Source organism: Chroicocephalus ridibundus, chromosome 1 (genome assembly GCF_963924245.1).
Source record: "Chroicocephalus ridibundus chromosome 1, bChrRid1.1, whole genome shotgun sequence".
In the NCBI taxonomy this organism is placed as follows: domain Eukaryota; kingdom Metazoa; phylum Chordata; class Aves; order Charadriiformes; family Laridae; genus Chroicocephalus; species Chroicocephalus ridibundus.
In genome coordinates this window covers 175773584-175797508 of record NC_086284.1, presented here as the reverse complement: position 1 = coordinate 175797508, position 23925 = coordinate 175773584, and the positions used below count along the sequence as shown (strand labels likewise).

At 37.1% G+C, this 23925-nt stretch overlaps 1 protein-coding gene across 3 annotated transcripts in view; it reads left to right on the top strand.

The window, feature by feature from the left end:
* The window catches only part of METTL25 (methyltransferase like 25), a 62416-nt gene extending 44273 nt beyond the window's left edge, over positions 1-18143 (top strand). The window contains exons 9-12 of one of the 3 annotated variants that reach the window (XM_063322848.1): positions 1579-1672; positions 15453-15527; positions 16148-16219; positions 17788-18143. In XM_063322848.1, the coding sequence (XP_063178918.1) occupies positions 1579-1672; positions 15453-15527; positions 16148-16219; positions 17788-17886 (340 nt within the window). In that variant the 3' untranslated portion in view covers positions 17887-18143. Of the gene's footprint in view, positions 1-1578; positions 1673-8218; positions 8376-13989; positions 15295-15452; positions 15528-16147; positions 16220-17787 lie in introns of those variants that run through there. The other 2 variants (XM_063322849.1, XM_063322850.1) reach the window with 2 other exon arrangements.
* Positions 18144-23925: the final 5782 nt, after the last annotated feature.

Below are 23925 nucleotides of genomic sequence, written 5' to 3'. Positions count from 1 at the left end.
CATGGCTACTACATTGCAAAAAAAAAAAAAAGACAAAGTGTGAGAGTGTGAGATACCTTGTTAAAGGTATCATAATTTGAAGGAATAATTAAGTAATTGTACTTCTGAAATAACCACAATGGCTACATTGGAAAGACTACCCCCACACAGACACACTTTCATTGCTGTGGTGTGGAATATCCCTATGGCCCATTTGGGTCAGCTGTCCCGACCATGTCCCCCGGCACTTCTTGTGTACCCCCAGCCTACTCCCTGGGGGGCCGAGGCTGTGCAACCACTCTTTGTCAATAGCTGAAACATCGGTGTGTTCCCAGCACTGTTTTCGTCACAAATCCAAAGCACTCCCTGGGTTGCTGTGAAGTTGGCTCCATCCCAGCCAGACCCAGGCAATATCTTTCCCCCTGTAGCTTGTGATTAGGAGGGCAGGTGCCCGTCTTACAAAGAGGGACGTAACAGCATCATCGTGAACTGATTTTCAGATTGCATCAGCCTAAATGTTTAAATGCATCTGAACATTAAATATGACTACAGAAACTAATTCTTTCTCTAAAAATACATGTGGCGGTTGATTTTCCATGCGTGGGGATCCCTGCCAGCTAAACGGCGTTAGAACTGCCACTGAGCGAAGTCCCTCTGTTGACTTCAGTAGATGTCAATGCTCATCCTTACACAAGGAGAAAGGGGTTCACTAAGGATTAGAGAGGGGGGAAATTTTTAACAAATATATTTCTAGTTAGTATTTCACGGGGGGGAAAGTGTATTTCCTTTTAAGTAATTGAATACTCACAAACAGCTACTGGGGCTGGAAATGTAACTCCTGCACTGCACAGCTGGGAGAGGAATTACATTAAGACACAGTCAAGAAAGCGAATTCAGACTAACAAAAACTTTGCGTGTTGTCTCTCCAAGATATTTTAAACACAGAGAACAAATGTAAGTGGCCTGCTAGGATTCAGTCTTCCTATGTGTCTTTTAAATTTTCGTGCATTATTTTAACATGTTTTCTGAAAGAACCCACGTTTTTGGCTGGCTTCAAAAGTAGGCCATTGAGTTGTAAACAGGAGAAAATTCTGGCATCACTTAGGGAAATAAAAGTTGCGAGGATAAGAACACAAGGTAGCAAGCGAAAGTGAACTTTTACTCCAGCTTGGCATTTGCTCAGTTCAGTGGTTAATGGTAAATAAATTACAGCAGCATTATAGTAAATTGTAGAAGCATTATAGAAGTATAGAGGGAAATACCTGTCAGTGGAAATAAGAATTTTGTCATTCATAGGGAAATAAAAATATTAGGAAGAAATTAAAAAGAAGCCTTCAACTCTCCGATTTTTAGGTAAAATAATAACTGTTCTATAACCATAGTACAATTGTACGGCTGCTGTATCTAGAAATTTCTTGAAGTATTAGCTAGCTTGTTTTGTTTTAAGTAGAAGGGCAAAAAAGGAAAATTGTTACAAAATTGGCAGTAGTAGCTTATTTGTTTGTCCTGAATTAAAAATTTAATTAAAGTTAATTTAGCAGTGTGTAAATTTATGTTGTTGGATGTGTAAAAGCCCGCATCTCAATGCTTTATTTGCAGTGATCGACACGTTGGAAAAACTTTCTCCAAATCATCCTCCTTCATAGATTATGTCAGAAAGTCTCTGAAAAAGCTGGAACTGGATGATTCAAAGGTGAGTCACTAAATAGAGACTGCATGAAATCTTTATATCCATGTAAGTTCTTGAAGTCAGCATCACAATGCAATGTATAAGCTGCTGAGTTGTTTTAGTTTGTATATTGCTGTAAAAATATAATGCATTCTCATTTTTATTAATAGTAATAGAGCAAACCCATACTTATTTTATGTATTAAAAAAAACCCCAACCATATCCAAGTTGTGGTTTTTCACATTTTTTTCAAAATAGACCTCCATATATAAATTCTTTAAAAGATTTTGTTTTAAAATTACTTTACTCTAATCACTTTATATAAAACAAATCCTTTTTTGTGGTGCTCATGGTCAGAATTTTTTTAAGCCTTTCCAGTATTTCTGAAGTTAATCCTACAAATCTCCTTTGAGGCAAAAAAAATGTAATACATACTTTATTTTATACATGCTGTCATTTAGAGGTAAATAGACGTTTGAGATGCTGAGTGAAGCAGGCATGAAGAACTTCTTGCCTGTACTGATACTGTACAGCCTGATAAAAGTAACTCTTGCACCCTTTTAAATCTGGCTGAAATACTATCCTGTACAAACATGTTACTTTTTTGTCTGAACTTAAGTTTAAACTGAAAGTGATCCAAGAAAACACAAATAATGAATCACATAGTAAACGCTTTGACCCCTTTTTATTTTCATTTTTTCTGCAGCAATATTGTCTTGATCCCTTTGGACACCTTTTGAAACTGAAAAATGTAACATTATAGCAAGATAGGCAATTCCATCCGTGCAGTGTGTTTCCCTTACAATATAGTTCCCAAAGTATTTCCAATTTATTTTAGTCTTTAGACAGTTTCCTTAAGTAGCCTTTGAAGATCTTTGAAGGCTTAATACTATTTTTTTTCTTTAAATTAATAAATGTTAAGGATAAATATCAAGATTTTTAAATAACTTTCCTAGATAGACAAAAAAAAAGTAAATAAAAAATTGAGATTTAAACTTATAAAAACTTCCAGAGATTTTTTTACATTCTTGAGTCTCTTGTCCTAGTACTACAACTGCTAAATTGGTCAACAGATGGCAACATAGCATTAGGCATGGAATATGACTGTGTGAAGGTCACAGCCACTCTCTGAGAACAGTTTGTGCGATGTTAGAGATTATTAGACTGATAATTAAAAAAAATTAGTACAAATCAAAAAAGTAGGAGCGGCAAGTACGTGAAATATTTAAGGTAAATGTTGTAGTAGTCTATGGTAAAGCAGTGCTTAAAATCTGTAGTCAAAATGTCAAATCACTTAAAATTTGCCAGGCACATCAAACCATGAACTAGGAGAAAAATGCAAACCCAAAAAACAAGTAAACACAAATGACACTGGAATCATGCTTTAAGAAAATAAGCATTAAGAAAAAGACTTATGCCTGAAGTTCACTGTCTTTTAAAAGGATTATATTTAATTCTCTTCGCAAATTGAGTTAGCTGTTTGCTTCTGTGTACAAGAAGGCACTAACATCATGCATTAACCCCAGCTGAAAGTAACTGCTAAAATGGTGTCTTCCTCAGTATGTCTGCAGTCATCCCAAAGCAATAGCGGGTTGTTTGTGCAATAATCAGTTTACTAAATCATTGATTAAACTTTGCTGGTAGCGAGTTATACTTTCTTTTCTGTAAAACCAGTAAGCATAGAAATTTTGTGTCAATATGTCTGATTTTAGACAGGCCGCCTTTTGCTAGAAAAGGTCTGAAGAAATGCAAGTTGCCCTGAGAGAAAGATGTCTGTCAACACTACTTCAAGCTGCACATGTTTGTGTGGTTGCTAAAGACCCGATTCAAGTAAATGCTCATTTTTGCTTATATTTCTCCTCATTTTTATGCACAGCTGGCCGCATACTGAAGACTGATTTTTATGCTGATCTAAACGGTATTATTTTTTATTTCCCAGCTATGTTGAAATTTGCAGCGGCACAAAACTGTGCTATTTTGATACTACTGAGAGGAAAGTTGTTACTGCTCCCTCAACAGTGGTTCTGACACTGCAGTTTTCATGGTGGAGTCAGCACTACATCCACACAATATTGCAGAATGTGTTAAATTCCTCTCTTCAGAAAAAAAATACTTACATAGCTAAAAATGTGATGAAGCCTAAACATTTGCTCTCAAAGACAACAAAAACCAAAGGGAAATTTATGCAGAATTTGATTTTTAGCTCTGTTTTTAAAAATGAACAAAAGAGCAGCTGTACTGCAGAGACCAAATGTCTACTCTGTCTCCGGCAGTGGCCAAAAACTGATGCCTTGGGAGGCATACAAGGCGAGAGGAAGCATATATGAAGGATTCTTCCAGAATAATCCGAAGTGTGTCTGTCATTCACAAAAAAAGGAGGCAATCAATGTCTTCATGCATAAATTTATTTAGGTGACGTTAAAAAAACAGCTAAAACTTAGTAACACTGTGTGAGAAAAAATTGTTTGCATACAAGTTTCTGGTTTACATGTGGAAAAATATTTTTTAAAAAATGTAAGTCAGAAAACTGCGAGTCTCAGGTCTTTTACTGTGCTTATGAGAACACTGAAGAGAGTTTAATCTCTGCATGATAATAAATGTACTGGGAAGTAGAGGGGTAGTGGCGCTAAGTTTTTAGGAGTCACTGCCGCGGTTTGGGAGCTTGGCGTGTATGATAAAGTCATGGATGGTTTTGATCACTGTGGCTGAATCTGGACTGTAGGACACAAATGTCCTTCCAAACTTGTGGTTCATGATGAGCATCACAGCTGCTTCCTTTATAGACACCAACGCCTCTGTTCCTGTTCAGGGGGTAGCACTGGTGCAATCCAGTCATTTTCCAGTCTGGAAATACGTGGAGGTAGGATAAAGAGTGCAAGTGCATAAGACACCTAACCTGCCTTGGTACTAATGTATGTAAGTGCGTGCCTTTTGCTAATTATAGAACTGATGAAGACTCTTATCAGGTATAAATATCCAATCAGTAAGTTAATTTTTGTTCTTGTTTTTCAGTAATCTGTACTGTTCTTTAATCCTACCAATTATTCATGTGAACAAGCCCCTCTGTCTCTTTCATTTTTGAAATAGATGTGAAGATCTTTGCTTATTTGAAATAAGAACCAGACTCTTTATGAAAAGATTGTCAATCAATCAGAAGTGAGACAAAATAGTAAAATAGTTTTTCTACAAAGAAAAAGCATTTATCAGTCCCCTTCATTGTTACAAGTTACTGTTCAGGGACTGAAGTTTCCTATTACCTTAGCCAAAATAATTTCCTCCATTGTGTTTCTTTTCAATGTGGAAGGACCTGTCAAGTCCAGGTTAAACACGGAGATGCAAATGAACTATTTTTCTTCTGACTTTGTTACTGGACTGTTCCTTTCACACATCTCTCCTCCTCAATAGTAAAGCTGAGACATACACCATGACTACTGAATGTCTGACAGAATATTCTCATTTCGTGAGGGCAGAGAGAGGTCTTTTAGTGTGAGCTTGATGCTTCACAGGTAAGGTTATATTGCTTCTAGCTCCAGAACTAATGGAATTGCTTTGTGGGCCATGGCTCCCTGCACGGGGCTTCAGTCATTGGTGTGGATGCACACCAAGGCAACATTTTATTCCTGGTTGTTTCCTTTGCTCACTCTGTTCCTATACACTCCACGTTGTATGGGCAGAGCATTCAGTGTCACGCAGATGGGAGAGAAATTCTTTCTATCAGAAGATTTCTTTCCCGTTTTATTCACTGTTTACCTAATTTAACACGACTGTGGGACTCTCCCTTGAGAGAATGAAGCATTCATCCCTGTTCTTTCTCCTAGGGGAGCTGGCCACGCTTACATTTGTTAACCTTGCCTCTTTCAACCAGCGAGAGCAATCGCTCCTTCCTCTTCAGCAGAACGTGTTTCAGCTCTGTTTGTAGCCACCTTGCAGATGGATTTAAAATGAAGCTTCTTTATTAATACACGTGGCTGTTGCTTAAGACCATAAGTGCTACAAACGGCACTGCCACAGCAAAATGTCCTTGCAAAAGCATTTATGTATTTCTAGAGTTTTTGAAGAAAAAACCACAAAACTTTCTTAAATTGCTTGGTGTGCTGGAGTTAGTGGGGTAGGTTAGCAAAAGGTCTTTCATAGTGTATGACTCTAAGGTAATTAAAAGGGGAAAGTGATTACAAGGTTAAAGCCTGGATGGATGTGTGTCTGGCAGAGCTGGGGATCCGTGACCCAGCTAGGAAACCATTTCTGCTAGTAAATGAGAGCCTCAGCGGGTGGAGCTGTTTAACAAAGAGAAGTTGGCCAGGATTCATGTAAAGTGAAGTCTGGGAATAAGGGGAGAATGCTATTTAATGCCACGTCCGATTGCAGGAAGATATACGGGGCTGGAAACACTCCTGACACATCCGCAAAGAAAAGCTATTATTCACTTTGATTTCATCTCCTGCTATATTCACACTATAGTTACTGCTATGGGCTAATAGCATATAAGGTAGTTACTTTGTCTTAGTCAAAATACTTCGTAAATCACTTAACCCTTTCAGATGTAGACATATGCTGGGGAGCTACAATAGCAATTTCAAAGGTAGGGTCACCTCAAGCTTTCATGCACAAAGAGAAGTTTATGTGCCTGTCAGCGAGTGCATTGTTGCAGATTTACTTGGTTGTGTTTAACCAAGCTTCCAAGTCTCCTGTGACTGGTGTTTTTCAGTTTTGAACAGTCAAGTGTCTGCCCTTAACATGAAGCTGGTGGGGCTCTTCCCAAGAACAGTCATTTATTTCACTGGTGCCCCATCTAACAACCTGAGATGAGATCTGCAACAGCAAGCAGATGGTGAATGCTCAGTTTCCACCATCGCCATTTGCTCTGACCCAGACTTCTTAAAAACAGCTGCTGCCCATTTGTCTTTTTCTGATCCTATGTTTCAGGTAGAGCATCCCAAAAAGATTTACAGCTGTCAGGTCTCAATGGGCCAGTCAGTAAAGGGCACTAGACCCGTCTGTGACTGGAATTGTACCCATCACAGTGGCATTTACATTAATAACACAGTAAGAGAAATCCATGTCCAGTAAAAGGCTCATTTATCATCTAAAGTAATTTAAACAACTTTGATATTTGATATATTATCTCTATCAATGTTAGACTCAAAATATTTCAAAGCCTTGATGTAGCTATGGATCTAAATTTAGATATAAGCAATAACTTCATGTATATTCTGCAGAGGTTATGTATTCAGAAGTATATTTAATTAAATAAATGTGTTAGTGCTTTCTTTCTCTACGACAACCAAGACTTTTTTGTTTATTTATAATTAATATTGAATTAATAATTAATTTTATGTAATTTTGTCTTATTTTTATAAGAATTTCTGAAATAATTACACATCATTCATTTATAAAATAATCCTTTTCCTACAAGAATTATGCTTGCATTTTTTATATAATTAAATAAATCCAAAGCGATCTGAAATACATTGGGCTTGCTACTTCAGTTTTAGTGGAATTTCTATATGGTTTTCATGTGCTACATTGGCTTTGTTTTGCAAACTCCAGAATATTTAATTTGGATGGTAAACCTGGTAGATAATACCGAAATGAAAATTTGTGTGAAAATATAATTTTTATTTTTTTCACTAATTAGTTATTTTTTGTCAGACTAAATTTGTTTTCTTTTGTCTTTGGATACTTTTTATATAGTTAGTGTGAATAGTTGATACATGTTTTGTGTAACAGTAGTTATTTTTTTAAAACAGTGACACTTTTTAAGAAAACACAAGAACATGCATATGTGACTTTTTCCTTTCATTTTGATGAAGTAAACAACTAACAATAACATTAGCATACATGTAAAGCCCAAAAACTAAGTAGCTGAGCTAAGTGATCTCTCGGTGCTATAACTATCAAGCAATAAATAAAGTCAAAAGCCTGAGTTTTGTAAGACAGTAATAAAATAACTGGTGCTGTTGGCTTTTTTAAAAATAAAATAAGGACATGTTAATTTTAAAAGTAACTGGTTTTACACTTGGAGCATATATATGTGATTGTATTACAAGCTACAGTGATTTATCACTGGTTTAGAACCGCATTTTTAATATATATTTCCTTTTTATAATTGCTCAGATGGCAGAATGAGCATGGTTTAAGGAGATGTCTTCTCTTATTTTAAGTTGAGGCAGTTATTCATGTTAGCTAAATCTATATTTAATATATTGGGCTCAGTCCTGAATAAATTTTCAGCAGACATAAATTATACTGTACTTGCTTGCATTTATTTACATAATAGTGGTCTTTTTAAAATTAATACAAAAATAGTTCCAATTTGCTGTGTTCAGATTCCTATAGTATTAGACAGAAATGCTTTAGTTAAAGCACTGCAAAGCCAAGAACTGAAAGACGCGACTTTCAAAGACTTCTCCTAAGATAATTAGATGTCCTGATCACATAAATGCTTTGCGAGAATGCGGTGGTAAATGCACCTTGCAAATAGTTTCACAGTGAGCGGCTGGGAAAATGTTTGGAAACACCACTTGATTTTCCTGGGATCCATCCCTAAGGTTGTATTTTCCCCCTTTCCAGACCAAACCAGGAACCTTCTTACAAGCCTTTAGAAGCTTTGTGGTCCTTTTGAGGAACGTGCAGGGGGAAGCCCTGTCCTCCCATGTTGACTCTCAGTCCTACCTGTGTCATGAGCTGTCCTGGTTTTAGTCCCTAATCGTGTTCTACTCATGTAATGGTGAGTAGGCTTTGAGGATATTCCTTCCCATGTCCACACCTGTGCTTCTTGTACAATACCATTTGCAAATTATCACGTATATTTCCTAGTTTGGTCCTACACCAGCTGTGCTTTGGATGTTCTGATGTTCTTCTGAATCATTGAACTTGAACACAACTATGTCAAAATACGTTGAGCAGAATGTTTTGCATGTTTTTTCATAATTTTAAACCATATAATTAAGAGACACACTGCTCTATACACATCATTGACAAGCAATGTTGTAATTAAATGAACAAGTGAGCCTGGGACAAGATAAAAAGCCTCTTTCCTCATGGAGCTTGTCAGGATAAGTTGCATTACAGTATTTAGGGAGCTGCATTTTTTTAAAAGGAGGTGTTTGGGCAGTTCCATCCTTCCTAGAAAATGCTTAATGAGGTTTCCATGGCCATGTGAGAACATTCTGAAGTAATAGACTGATCTTTACTTTTTTGACTTTTAATATAGACTATATGTTTAAATTTTCGCAGGCAAAACTAGTTTTTCCTATGAATTTCTGATTTACTGACCTTACAAGATTTTGACCAAAGGAGCATGGGATTCTCTAAATCTATCCAAAAGGACTGGTTGAGTGAAGAATTTCTAAGTTTAAATTCAGCACCAATATGAACTTTTTAGCCAAATGGATTTCTTATTCTTCCTAAGCTCAAATGGCTGAATATATTATTCGTTTCTCATCTGTAATGTTTCTCATTTTCTGAAAATTGAGTCTTAACTACAGAATTACTAGTGGCAAATTCATAATTTAAGTTTTAGTGTGGTATGCTATTTGAGATACCAATGAACTAAACGAATTTCGTTTTCAAATAGCTTTATTGGAAGAATGCTAAGTGCCACCAGAATGTTTCCTGAGAACTTTGTGATGGTCCTCTTTTTTTCTTTTATTTCATTTCTGTCAGGTAAATTGCATTGCAAGAAGCTACTTTCTTGGAAGTGAAATATTATTAAGGTAGACGACACTGTTGCTACTATGAAAAAAGTATGACTGTCTCTTTTGCTATAACGAAACATTTAAGACACCTTCCCCTCTTCTTTGGCATTTATCAGTGTCTTTTAAAAACACCATTGCACTGTGTTCTGTTATGAAGCTAATAATATGCCCACCTTGACTAAATATGTTACAACCTTCACCTCTTTAATCCTCCCAAACCACAGTGCTTCTAGGAAGCCATCCAGGGGGGATACTGAAAGAGATAAAGATACATCTTTTAACTGGTGATGCAGTAAGATTGTGCCACCTATCCTGTGGGATCTGCACTGGATCTATCTGAGCTTCTGTAGATCACATAATGCATCCTGTTTTCACACTGGCCTGAAAATATTGATATAATGTGAACCAATGATGAATTGCTGTATGAGAAAAAATGCAGCCATCATTTTGGTCAGCGTTTCATACAGGGCTGTTTGAGGTTTACAATGACTTCTTTCAGTAAGACAGAAAAGATGACATTGGGTAAATGGAGATGATGGGCTTCTCTTAGCTTGCCGTAGAGTGTCCCTTGACTTGTAATATCTCCTCAGCAATGACTAGAGGAATATCATAAAATGCAGTTGGCAAATGAAGGGAAGTAAAAGGTAGAATATAATTGTGTGGCTGAATTTTACTGTTGTTTTAAAAAGTGTTGAAAAACACATACTTAAGGCTGGGGAACTGTCAGTAGTGGAATTGTGTAATACATTAAGACATGAACTAACCTGAATATATACAACTATATTGGGAACTAAAAATGAGAATTTTTGCAAAAATTGGTAAAGAGGGGGATTTTTAACCTGAGATTTGTTATAATCTTGATGTGTACCCTGCACAAATTCAGTGTTTGTATCTTTAAATGAGACTGAATACCTCAAACTTTTCTGGTCTTTGCTTGGATTATTTCTAATTTTGATGCTTTTTATTGTGTATAGCCATTGGGCAAACATGGAGCCAGAGCCAAAACAATACTTGCTGCTTTCCAGGAATTCTAACATGGCAATTAACTGAGTCTAAACAGTCAAAAAATGAAGGCAGTAAATGAATTTACACACCTAATGCATTTTACAATTGTTGGAGAGTTGACTTTCTCAACTGTTTTCTTGGACAGAAGGAATTTCAGGTCACAGATTTCCCGGTTCATTTGTTAGTTAGGGAAATACTAAATGAAGGCTCAGGTAGCACTTGTATTACAGCCCATAAAGTGTATGTGCGTAATGCTGTTTTCAAGTATAATTGTTTTTCAAACAGACAAAACACTATCACAATTGCGGTAGCATAACATCTTAGTCTGACAAGGAATCTTAAGAGATGTGACTTTTATTTCAATTAGATATAAATAATATAGATTGCATTCATTTGAAATGCACTTTAAACAAAGTTGTAGGTAAACTTAAGTTCCTCAGTAATTTCATTGTCTGTTTTACAGTATTTTACACTGTATTGCATTACATTACATTATTTTTAACTACCTCAGTCATGGGAAAATCATAAAAAGTTGCGGTATGGTACGGTCTCCCAAGTGTTTTGAACTGATCTAAGACACTGCTCTGCTAAAAGGGTTGTCCTTACTTGCTTTCTTGTACTCATGCTGGCGTTCATGACAACGCTAGTACAAGAAGAGAGGGGAAACATGGAAATGTGCAGTCAGCGCAGGGGAAGGCAGTCCCTTGGAGGCAGCAAAGAGGAATTACATCTGTTTAAACAGGCTGTGGAACAGCATCCTTAGGCTCTGTCTCTCCTCCGTAGGGCCCGTGCAGCGTTGGACAGTAAAAGACACTTTTGTTCAGTCACAATACTCTTAGTCTGGGGAAAGGCAGAACTCTGACAAAATACTCTCTGGAGAAATGTTGAGTGCGGTATCACTTGATTGTCACACACCTTGTCCCCGAATGTTCGCTTTTCAGCCGGCATTTGTGGGATTGCAGCCTAACTTGGGTGTGCTCAGGCGTGTGGTACCTCACCCGCTCTCCGGGCTCTGTTGGCAGCCTCCTGGTGTTCACAACAGATGAGCCTGGCCTGTGGTATAGTTTTAGTGCCACCTCCAGCATGTGGGATAGCTATAGCTAGCTCAATGGAGACCTTCCTACCCTCTAGTTCCTCTTGGTTGTTTCAGTTATTTGAGCGGCCAGACCAATCCACAAAGAAATTAGTTAGAAAGAAAGCATGCGCCACCATCACAGCGCAAAGGGAGGAGGTGCTTTTGTTCACAACCTGATAAAGACCAGGAAACATGGTAGCTAAATCAGCAAAGAAATACTGGCCAAAACCTCTCTGTATGTATTGAAGGTTACTTGAATATCAGTAGCATAAGCTAGATCTTTGAGTGCAGAATCATTATCAAGACACGCATATGATATATGTATGTGGGTGTTTTCGTGCGTTTTCACTCAGGCCATAAGTTCATAGTATCACCATCTTAATGTAAGAAAAAAACTTCACTGCATGTATTTAAAGAATTTTTTTTGGATACACAAATGTGTGTCAACCCTCCACAGACACAGAGAACAGTTGCCTGGACAACTCCAGTGGCTAAATGGGGCTTGCTTTGCATGTGTTAGTGCAGTTCTGTACCTGAGAATGCAAACAATAATTTACTCCTACTTCACCTTGGAAGGACAGCTGAAGATTGTGTTGGTACCTTTTAAGAACTGAAGCCAGGTGGCAAGCTGGTCCAGTTTCAGGCAAAGCCAATGTTATCTGGTTTTTAGTCTTCCTCCAGTAAGTTGACCACCTGGCTAGGTACCACTTACCCTTTTCATGCCCTTTTCTATCAACACTTTCTCTCTTTTCCAGCTGGGCTGTTGCTTTCAATTGGTTCACTCACCAAACTTTTAACTGAGGCACAGTTTGGAATAGTACCTAATCTATCCGTGACAGCAGGATGCATTCAGTCGGAATGTGTAATGAGCAAGGAGGGAGTAGAAAAGCATTTGGGCTCAGTACTTGAGTATGTTAACATCCAAGAGATGTTTTTGACCTGGCTTTTTACTTGCCAAACATTTCACAACTTGTTTTCTTTTAATTTGAATGCTTCGTGTTGAAAAATGGAGAACATGAAGGAAGCAAAAGCAGAATCGCATTTCTACAAACACAGATATTTGTATTTTAATTCCAAATAGCCTGTAATTTCAAAAATCCGTTATACTAAAACCCTTTTAATTCACAGTTGAAATGAAAAGCTTATAGGGCAGAGGTTTGTTTTGTTTATCTCATAACTGATATGTTTTAGTTGGTTTGACTCTTTGGAGGGGAAGAAAATAAAAAAACAAACCCACCCTCAGATATTTGCACAGCTTTATTGGAAATAAAATAGCAACAAGACTAAAAAAGTCCTATTAGTCCACGTTAGTACTGCCAGATCAGCTACTCAGCCTTGCGTCTGTAATTGTGAAAAAGTACTTTCTAAATTAAAAAAATATGACTGAAAGACTACAAAAGTTTTTCTGACCCATCCCCTTGTTTTAAGGCAGCGTTAGAATTTTGTGTCATTCCTGAAAAATATTTGTCAAATCTTCTTGAAGTTTCCTGTGGTGGAGACTGAAAACCTCCCCAGTCCTTAATTAACCTCAAAGAGAGAAAGTTTCTTCAAGGTTTTGGATGAATTTTCTTTTGTTGCAATGCAAGCCCATTAGTTCTTATCCTATCCACTGTAGACACAGTGAACAAACTGTTCCCTGCTTCTTGGTGATAGCCTTGTAAAAACTGTCATTGTGCCCACTCTCAATTTTCTCTAATTTAGCCTGATCAGTTCCAATTCTCGGAGTCTTTCTTCATAGGTCATGTTTTCTAGATCTCTGATCTCTTTTCTCTCTCAGGGCTTTTTCAGACAGTTCATTTCTTTCTTTGAAATCTGATGCCCAAAAATGGATGCAGGATTCCAGCTAGAGCTTTCCCACTGCCAAGGGGAGTTGAAGGATTGCTTCCTGCACTTTGCAGGCTGCTCTCCCATATGTGTCGCAGAACAGTGATTGCTTTTTTTTGCAGTAGCACAACTGTGACTCTTGCTCAGCTTGTGATCTGCTTTATCTCCCAGACTGCCATTTGGCGTTCCCCATCCTGAACAGCTGATCATTTCTGCCCGAGCGTAGTCCCTTCTGCTTTTTCTGTACAGCGTTTCAAACTTCTTTTATAAGCAATGCTCCAATTTCTGAAAATTATTTTAAGTTCTAGCAATGCTTTCCTGCTGCACATTTGCAGACTTAATTGATGTGGTTTCTATTCTATTGTTTGAGTTCTTAATGAAAGTGTTGCATTTGGTAATGGACCTCCAGTCAGCAGGTCTTTTCAGTTGTTCAAAGGCACATTAGTAGCTACTCTCTGGTTACGGTCATTCAAACAGTTTTCACTCGCTTTATAATATTTCAATCTAAACCTTGTTTCTTAAATTTGCTTACAAAATTCTTATGTGAAATGGTGTCAAAAATTTTGCTTAAATCAAAATACATGGCAACCAGTTGTTTTTCTTTGTTGTGAATCCCTTCACCCTCCTTACAAGCGAAGCAGACTGACTTGAAATTTGTTCTTGACAAATCCATGTTGACTATTACTCATCTGCTTATCTTTCAGTGTTTTTAAATTCTTTATTTGTTCCATTTTTTTCAGTGCATTGAATTTGAACTGACTGTAATAAAAGACATGTCGACTAGCCATCTGACATACCATCTTTGAGAACTTCTCAGTAACAATGAGTAATGGTTTGAGGTCACTTCATTCCCTTCTTGGCCATCCTAGGATGAAGTTGATAACACATACCTGATTTGAAAACCTTATATTTGTGAAAATGTTCTCTAGTTAGTTTCCCTATTTTAGGCTGATATTTTACTTCTTTGCAACTGGATTAGCCACATGCTCTCAGATGACTTTTCTAATAAAAGTGAGCAAAAACGTATTAAACACTAAAGCTTCACTGGTCTTTTGTCATAGAATCATAGAATCATTTAGGTTGGAAAAGACTTTTACGATCAAGTCCAACTGTAAACCTAACACTGCCAAGTCCACCACTAAGCCACGTCCCTAAGTGCCACATCTACACATCTGTCGGTACCGTTACTTTTCTGCTAAGTTGTGGACTAGCTCTTCCCACAGCCACAGCAGAGTAGCCATACTGCAGACTCCCAATACTGAAGTACATCAGGCTCTTTCAGGTCTGCTCTTTCGAGCAGCCTCCATCACCAATAACATTGCAAACCTACTTCCCACTCCTCTGACAGGTTCCTTGAGTGGCCAGCTCAGCTGTCTTGTTTAGCGTCCGGGGCCGTGGACAGCAGAAGGGTAGAGACATCATGACCTTTAAAAATTGGAAAATGTTGTGGTCTGGCTGCCGTATAGAGAACCTATAGCTACCTGCTGTGGTGCACTGGCCACTGAGAGCTGAAAAGGGAAGGGCTTTTTGGCTCAGTCAAGTTCTTGAGCTGCTTTTGTATCAAATTCAGCCCCAAACCACAGCATTTACAGTCATAGTGGCAGTGCTGGCAGTGTTGCGTCAGGTGATTGGGAAAAGGAGAGGGGAACATATAGTACTTCAAAGTAAATAGAGAAAGTTTTATTTTAAAGACTGGTAACTTGAGGCACAGAGAAGCAAAGTATTATTTCCATAACCTGACAATAGGTTTTGCACTGTGAAATACCATAGATCCAGGAGCCTGGACTGAAGCATGTTACTCTCACCCCAGAATCCACTCCTCAGCTATTTAAATAAATCTCCTGGGGACGGGGGTGTGCAGGGGATAAGATATATGGGAATGGAAATGAGAATGTTATCTCCACTTTACTGTGTAATACTCATTTAAGAATGGCTAGAGGTTTCTGAATAATGAATGTGTCTCAGTATTTCATGTCAGTGCAAAATGCTGTCTGAAGAACAGTTATTGTAAATGAGAACTGAGAAACAGCTATTGGAAAATTATTATAAACCTTAGGAAAGTGCTAATTTCGAAAACAAAACACGGATTTCATTTTGTAGTGTGACTTTCAATTAGGAAAAAAATATTTCATTTTAAAGTTCTCTTGAAAAAGTAACTAGAATAACTGTGATATCTTTTTTGTTTGTTTTTAATCTCTTGCAGCTCCCAGACAGCTGTATAATGGATTACTATGAAAAATACAAGCACAGAATGAATGAGCTTGAAGCATTTAATATGGTAAAAGTTGTAGGATTAATACTATTACCTTGTATATATGCGCTAGTGTGGAACAGAGCCCTGTTAAGCTTTATGTGGCGGTGGACTGTCTTACGCTGTGGTATGCAATCTCAAAAACAAAGCAGCTCCCCCTTCCAAACTTTGGAGCGTATCCTATTCCAAAACTATATTAGGTGTTCAGTAAAATAATAAAGCAAACACACGGAAGATTCTTTTTCAAGAGGGACTATTACCCTGGAAAATGAAATGTCCGTCTCCTTTTAAACCTAGACTGGTCTCCATGCAGTTATTTCATAAAAATTCTTTTTGTTAAAATTCATTATTTCCCTCTTTAAAATTGTTCTGCTTCAAATAATATCATTTTCTTGTTGGACAGTGTCTCAAAACCAACTAAATAACATAGTTTCCTGGCTTTATGGCATTCCATGTATTTTTGATCTTTAATATAATCTGTTTTGAAGATGTCCATCCCACAGGGAAAATTGGCAAGGTGACATTTGTACAACAGAACGGCTAGAAAATGATTGACCTTCCTGGAATTATTCTGTGGAAGCGTAGCCATTTGGAGGTGTATTGTCTCTCTTTCCCAAAATCATTATAGCATATAATCTTTCTTTCAGCTGAAGGTTGTTCTGGCTCCCTGCATAGAAGTTTTGATACTTCTGGATCGTCTTTGCTACCTCAAGGAGCAGGTATTTTTGCATTATATTTTATGATACCTAAAGGCTACATCAGTGAAATGAGACTATTTCAGCCAATTTATTACTGTGCAGACCAAAAGTCTCTGTTGCAGAATTATTATTCTCATCATATTTGCCAAAGTATAAGCGTTCATGCCATTTAGTATAAACATATGCCCAGCAGATGTTTTTATTTTCAGCAAAGCGGCAACAGTAAAGTTTATGTTCTTTTAATTGTATGGTAATTACTAGTCAATAGACAGTAAAAAATAAATTAATTAAATATGCAACAAATCTCATTTTATACAACGTATTGAGATACTTAATAATTCAAAAGAATATTGGAAATGCTAAACAAACATTGTGCTGTACATGCTAGACCTTCCAATGAATATGTTTTAGAACATATAATTCAAGAAATCTTGAATTACATCCAGAATGTTTATGATTTCCTTTTATTGTTTTTTAATTAAGATCAATGATGAGAGAGGGTGCACTTTTTCCAACTGTATGGGTCAACTGAGGTACATTTGACTAACATACAGCCTGGATATATTTTACAAGTGTAGACCTGGGATATAATAAGCAAATGCTACTACATTTACTCCATGATGATTTATATTACAGTGTTTCTGCTAACACTAATTTTGAGCTTGGCCTGATTAACTCAGAAGCAGCAGTCATACTTTCTCTGCACCAGTAAACATTTTCCAGACAAATAATAATTCGCTAGGAGGAAATAGTAGCATCTTCCAGCTTCTGCTCTGGGCCACAGTCAAAATAGAATTTTGAAATAAATTTTAAGGCCATTCATGTGAACAGCTCTGGTTTTCCACCATAAACCTTTCATTTTAACAGCTCCATTTTATCATAAGTAAAAATTCAATTTATTCTCTGCCACAGTACACTTGGAACAACTGAGTTGTAGTAAATGTATGCTTTTGTTCTGATATTTTTACAGAGAGGCAATTCGAAATATTTAAATAATGATGTATTTTCCCAAATGCCAACCAGTTATAAATCACATAGAGATCTGTATGATTTCCAAGACAGGAGATCAGACTTGCTGCATTTAGCACTAATTTACCTTTTCTAAATGTGATATACTCATTGATTTAATCTTGTACTGGTTGATTCACAAAATGTGTTTACGAAGAGAAAACAGAAATGATAAAAGCCATATGCAACATGAAGACCAGATCCAGCTGGCCTGATTAATTTGAAAAGTCAGTTAATTAGCTTCAGTACTAGAATGTGCTGCATAAAATGAGTAGGACTTGATCCTTAATATCTCTGCTCTAGTTCAACTGAAAAAAAGCTTTATTGATGAAGGGGGTGGTAAGCTATCATTTGATAGTGCCAGAAATCATTTAATGACTTTAAAATACATCCTATTTTATGTGTCCTTTTTTTCACAATGAACTTTCCATGATTTTCTTGTTAGATAAGTGTTTTTCCTGCTTTGCATTAAGGATAATTTTTTTTTTCAATTTTGTATTTCAAAATGTGGACCTATTACCATATCTTAGCTCTTAAGTCAAACACATTTTTATGTACTTCATTCATATATCATTTTACAGGACAACATTGCCTGGTCTGGACTTGTGAAGTTATTTGATCCCGTGAAATCCCCCAGATGCTATGCAGTTATTGCTCTGAAGAAACAGTCATGTTCTTAAGTGGAAGCAAATTGCAGATAGGTTGAAACCTCTGAACTGATGCTGCTGTTTCCTCACTTCTATTCTGTTATTTTTAATCGATTCCTCAAGTACACTGTTTGCTTTTCAGCTGCAAAAGTAGAAAGTGCGATGCCTCTTTGAATCATGAGAAATAAATATCTCCTTTATAAATACCATTGCTTCCTTATGTCAGTTATTAAACAATGTTGAACATCTGGTTTTATTATAAAAGTTACGACCCATATTATGTGATTATTATTTTAAAATAATTTTTATGCTTCTTCTTTTTAAGGCATTATACTATGTATCAATGCTCCTTCACTTGATATTTCTAATCACAAGATCATACCTTCTCAATTTTTACCAGCGGCTGGCATCAGCAGTCTCAGACTAGCCTCGCCTTTTCCTTTTCCAGATTGAGATGGTGCGTAGTAGAAACAGGAAAATAACCTGCACCGTAAACAAGAGGTTGGTAGACTAAGTAGGATCTCTGTACTTCCCTGTTCTGCAGGTCATCGGGACCAGCTTATTTATAGAGCAACCTAGAAGAGCCTAGATAATAACCACCTGCAAAGAGCAGTTGTGTATTAACCCCTTCTTCCTTCAGGAACGTTCCTGGCATGCACTCGTCTGCCTGTCATGCTGAAAGAAAAAAATGCGTGTGCTCTAATCCAGTGGGAGATTTCCCAGTGCTTAAGAGTCAGCTGCCCTGCCAGGGTTCACTCTGTAATCCTTGAGTTGTATCAGAAAGCTATTATCTGGCTAAATGTGTGGGGTATAAATACTTTGGTACCCAAATGAATTGAAACTTGCTCGGCAGTTTCTCGTTGGCTGTACTGCATTCATGAGTGGGAAATTTATTTGTTGATGCATTTATCTCAATGGGTTGCCTAATTAAACTTGCAGATTTTCCATCAATTAAAAAAGAGAAAAGTTTCTATTCTTAGTCCTAGTGCTTTTATTAGAATTTTCCAGCATATATAAAACATAATTAACTACCAGCGCACAGAAAAAACGTACAACAAATAAATAATAAAATGCAACATTAAAGACGAAAAGGGGAGAATGGCAACTTTGGTGGGCAGAAGATGAGAATAACAGAAAATATTTTTGTATTAATTATACAGTGACAGTAATAGTCATGGGAATCAGGCTGAGATTCAGATGTGAGTAGGAGCAAATTCTATTCTGTTTCAGTCTGCAACATATAATGAGAGCTTGTGAACACGGCCATTCAGGAAAAGAGAAGTAAGGTCTTTTTCTAACAAGTCACATCTTTCTTGTTATGTTCACTTAGAAGAAATACCTTTTTTTTTTTGGTGGTGTAAGTTCACTGCTGTCTATTTTAGGACTCACAGTCCTTATTAGCTCCATGGATCCAGTATAAGCTTCTCACATTTGTTTGGTCCCAGTACGTTCAATCCTTAGAGCTGCTGAACACCTGCAGTACCCGAGGAAATTAGCAGAAGTTGCAGGTGCTCACAGCATCTTTGGAATAGAGCTAAGAAGAAAATGAGGCCTTCCGTATATGCCGCTTTTTGTTATATAGAGAGTACTGAGGAAACTAACAAGCTGGTAGATTCTTTTCCCAGGAGAGGAATCAAAAGAAATAAAATCCTTTCCTAATCTCCAAGGAAATTTGGAAGAAAAAAAACCCAGTAATATCTGATATAAAGAGTCAATCTAAAGTACATGATGTTAAAAAAGATGATCAAAAGTCTTAGAAAAATAGGTTTTGTTATATTATGTTCTGCTGAGACATGATGACTAATTAATAGTGAAGTGTTGGAGCGTTGTCATCCCAATCTTAAATGCTGTTGGAAAAATATACTTGGGGATGAAATTGCCTTTTTTGTGTCATGAATTGATTCTTCGGCTTTTTCAGACCAAACGCTAAAAACCAGGCATATAAGATGTCCAAACAAAGAAAGCACAGTTTCTTACTGAAAGCAAGTACTTAAAAGTACCCTGTTATGGCCCAAAAATCCTTGTTTCAGCAAGCCCCACCCGGTTTAATTTGAACACAGTTGAAATTGCATAGGGTACACAGACTATTGCTAATTTTGCGTGATATTTCAATGTGTGTAATGCTATCTAAATTCAAAGTTCAATCCTTATGACTACCTTAAGAGGACATTTGCAACAGTTTAGAATAACAAGCACATCTCTAGGATTAGCCCAAGTGCTTTTCCACTGAGTCAAAAAGGGCTGAATAAATTTGCATGCACCGCCCCCCCACCGCCCCCCCACCGGCAGCTTCTCAGGGTCTCTCAGTACTTTTCACGTACTTTGTAGTCTGTGCAGGCAAAGACAGAGGGGATGTGCTTCTTAGAATAATAACTATCAAGAGGTTTATATGACGAGTTTACATTCAGCAGAGTCAGTTGCTGTCTGCTCTCAAAGCTGTTTTGAAGCTTTGGATGCCTGAATACCTATGAGCTATTGTTTACATAATGGAAAAATCCCTGACAGTAATCAGGGTGAATAAAACTATTTTTCTTCATGGTTATTGCCAGAAGTTCTTCCATAATGTAAACCATATCCTAAATATGATCAAGTCTTTTGATAGAAAAGAATCTCCATTTTCTTTCAGTGTGACGGAGGGCTATCTGTCTTGATATGCTCCGTAAGGAACAGGGGAAATACTTGCCTTCCCTCAGGTGTTTGCCTGATCCTCTTTGTGGCACACATATGCATTCAGTAGCAGATTTGGAGTGGTTTATTTATTTTTATTTTTCTTAGGGCTGAAACCTGTTCTTGGATGGAGGAACAACACTATATGCAGGGTATGTATGCAACCTCAATATCCAAGAGTATGTTGTAGCCCTAAGCTCTCCAAGCCTGCTTTTGTGACAATAAATTTTAATTCCGTAGTGCTGATTCATGCCTTGGAACAGCCCCCCCCCCAAAAAAAAAAAAAAGTTTGCGCTGTTTTAGTTTCTGGAATTTTAGTTTCAAGGTTTTTTCTGATTAAATATTAAATATTTTTTATTACAAATTATCTTCTTCATTGACATTATTCGTTAATTTACCGTTAAAACAACAACTATCCGCTTAGAGTTAAAATGCTTTTGCTATGTCATGATGGAGTTAAAATCTTGTGACTCAAAAATCTGTATGTCCTACGATGGTGTAAAATCTGCACAGGGGAAGCATGTTAATTGGAGCATTCTTTCCTATCAGTAGCTGCAGGTTCAGTTTTACTTTTTTCCTAAACACCGTCCTGCGTCATTATATTGCCGGGAACCACTGATACTAAGGGCAGGCGGTAAAACAGGACCAGCACCAAGAAAAGTCTTCCCTGCTCACATGTGAAATAGCCAGCTTAGTGCAATAAGTGCTTCAGACTTCCTATAAGCTTTCTATAAGCTATAAGTGCTTCAGACTTCCTTTTCTCTGGGAAGCAGATGAATGCTCAGTCTTTGTTAGCATCTTTGCATCTTTTTATCCCATGCATTTTTTCTTACTGATGTATGTCCTGCTTCTTGCTGATACATATGCTCTGAAAGAGAGGAATCCATGTCAAGCTACGAGGCGTGAAGAATATTCGGTGTCCGTAATCAAATCAGAACTGAAGTATAGTTGCCCAGACATTTAAATTGACCACCTAACCCTTAGGACTGTGACTTTATTTTCCTTATTTTCTGAGATCCATTGAAATTTTGCAGTTTCCAAAATTCCCATGCTTCCTGCCATATGGGAACATGGCCTAGTTCTCTGGGATCCAGCTGCAGTTCCCTCACCATCTGAAATAACCAACTCAGTTTGGTGGCTCTATATTCTGTATCTCCAGGCAACTGCTGAATAAGTTGGTTTCTCTGAATTTGCTTATCCCTGGTTGTTATCTTTTTCAATGTCATATTTCAGGGTACTTTAAGAAAAAGAGTAAAATCCTTCTGAAATTTAGGATGCCTCAGAGAAGTTGCACTGCAGTTATGCTTCTTGTTGCTTTCTCCCTTAAAGCCTTAAAATTAGTTCCTGATGGTCAGACAGATTAATAAGCACCAGACAGCCTGAGAGGCATAAGTTATTAAAAAATAATATGCACAATACCTTCTCTTCAGGAGTCTCTTTTGATTTAAGACCTCTGAGGCATTTTCTTCACAGAAATTCCAGTGGACGTTATCATTAAACTCAAACATCCAAGGAAACCCACCAATGTAATGAAGATTTGCCCCAAACTGTTAGAACATGCTGTTGCCCCAAACTGTTAGAAGATGCCAGCGTACACCTGCATCCTCCTCGAGGCTGTCTGCAATGTCTCTATCAGACTGGAGAGGAAGAGACACTTCTCTCGTGATCCCAGTGATGCTGTTTGTGAAATCTGCAATAGAATGACACTCTGCTCTCTGCATGTGTTGAAAGGCAACAGAACTCTTAGAATGGGTACATCTAACATTCAAAGATTTCTCCAGAAATCATTACTGAAATCCATTTAACAGCCTTCTTCAGTCGGTTCAGTCTGTTAGTTACTTCAGTTAATACTGACTGTCATTAGTTCTACATAGGTCTACAAAATTTTGTCCTGTGGTTTGTGTTCCACAGGTGGATCTTTCTCATAACACAGTTTTGTTACTCATCAAAACAGTCAATGACTTCAACTAATTGCTATGAGTGGGAGCTACTTCTAGATTTATTTATTTTTTGATTTTAAGGTAATTTTAAGTTATTTTATCCAAGTGGAATCCTACTATGTACCATCTTTTCCTAAGAACTGTGGATTTGAAGGAAATCAGAAAACGGTTTCTAGATTACCAATGAAATTTAGAACAAATTGAGATTGTACTGTATAAGTGTGTTCTTGGGTAGGAGAGCACAGTGTATCTACAGGTTACATCATGAGGCACACTGTTGGCCAGAATTTGCTAAACTCACAAATATAAAACACATAGGCAAGGTTATATGGCCAAAATATCTCAAAGATTTGCAGTTAACCATAAAGTATATTACTATTCTTTATAAACTGTAGGAAGAAATGTAATTATCTTATTTAATGGAAATGCAGGAAAGCATGAACTTTCATCAAGTAAACAGGAGATTCAGGTTGTAAACTTGCCTAACAGTCTCGGAACTAGCTGCAAAAGTGAAAAACATTTTTAGGACAACAATCTGATATACTGTTCACCCCAGGAAATCAAGCTATTTTCTACACAACGTTTGTTTTGTGCCTATTGTATAGTCCATAGTTTTGGTCTATGCTTGCTTTTTTTTTTTTTAATAGTCTATCAATAAATTTTCTCTTTTCAGTCTTTTGCAATTACAGTCACGGTGTCAATGTATAGTAAGGAAGGACTTTCCATTTCCTCTCGTACGTAACACATGCTAACAAGATACAATTATTTAATATCTTTGTTTAAAACTAACAAAGACTGTCCAAAAGCAAAGTATCACTTCCAAATTTAACTATAGTTTATCTGGGGATCAACAAACTCTGCATGTGAAACCTGTGCAAACTTTTAAGTGTTCATTACAAAATTCTCAGTTTTAGGTAAGTCTCGTTCTCTTTGCATCTGGACCGATATGAACCTATTCACGGAGATAAAGATGTTGTCACGGCAGCTGGTATTGGGCTTCACATGGAATTTATCAAGAAAATCAAGATGCAGTAAATCTACTGAGCCAACAAATCAGATTGTTAGACTGGAGCTCAGATTGCCTTAACACACCAACTGTCAACTCTTTCATGAATCACTGATGAAAAGAGCAAAGCTGCCTGCTTACTGAATAACTCAGTAGTGTCTGGCACCAAAAGAGAAATTTCCAAATAAGAAGGCGCAGCAATCACCTCTCCTGATTACGTAAACCTTCAGAAACAATAATTAAAGTGTACAGTTGTAAATCTATGTTGTTTATTACACCTCCTATTATTAGAGTAATGAATAAAGACTGACGGCAGAAGCAGCCATGCTGTTTCTCAACTATAAATCCTAAATTCACTTGTTAGTCTTAGAAAGGCTGAAGTCATCAAGAGGACACACAGATGTTAAAACATGTAGAATGAGCTGTACACGACTTGGGTAAATGTGCCATTTGCTAACC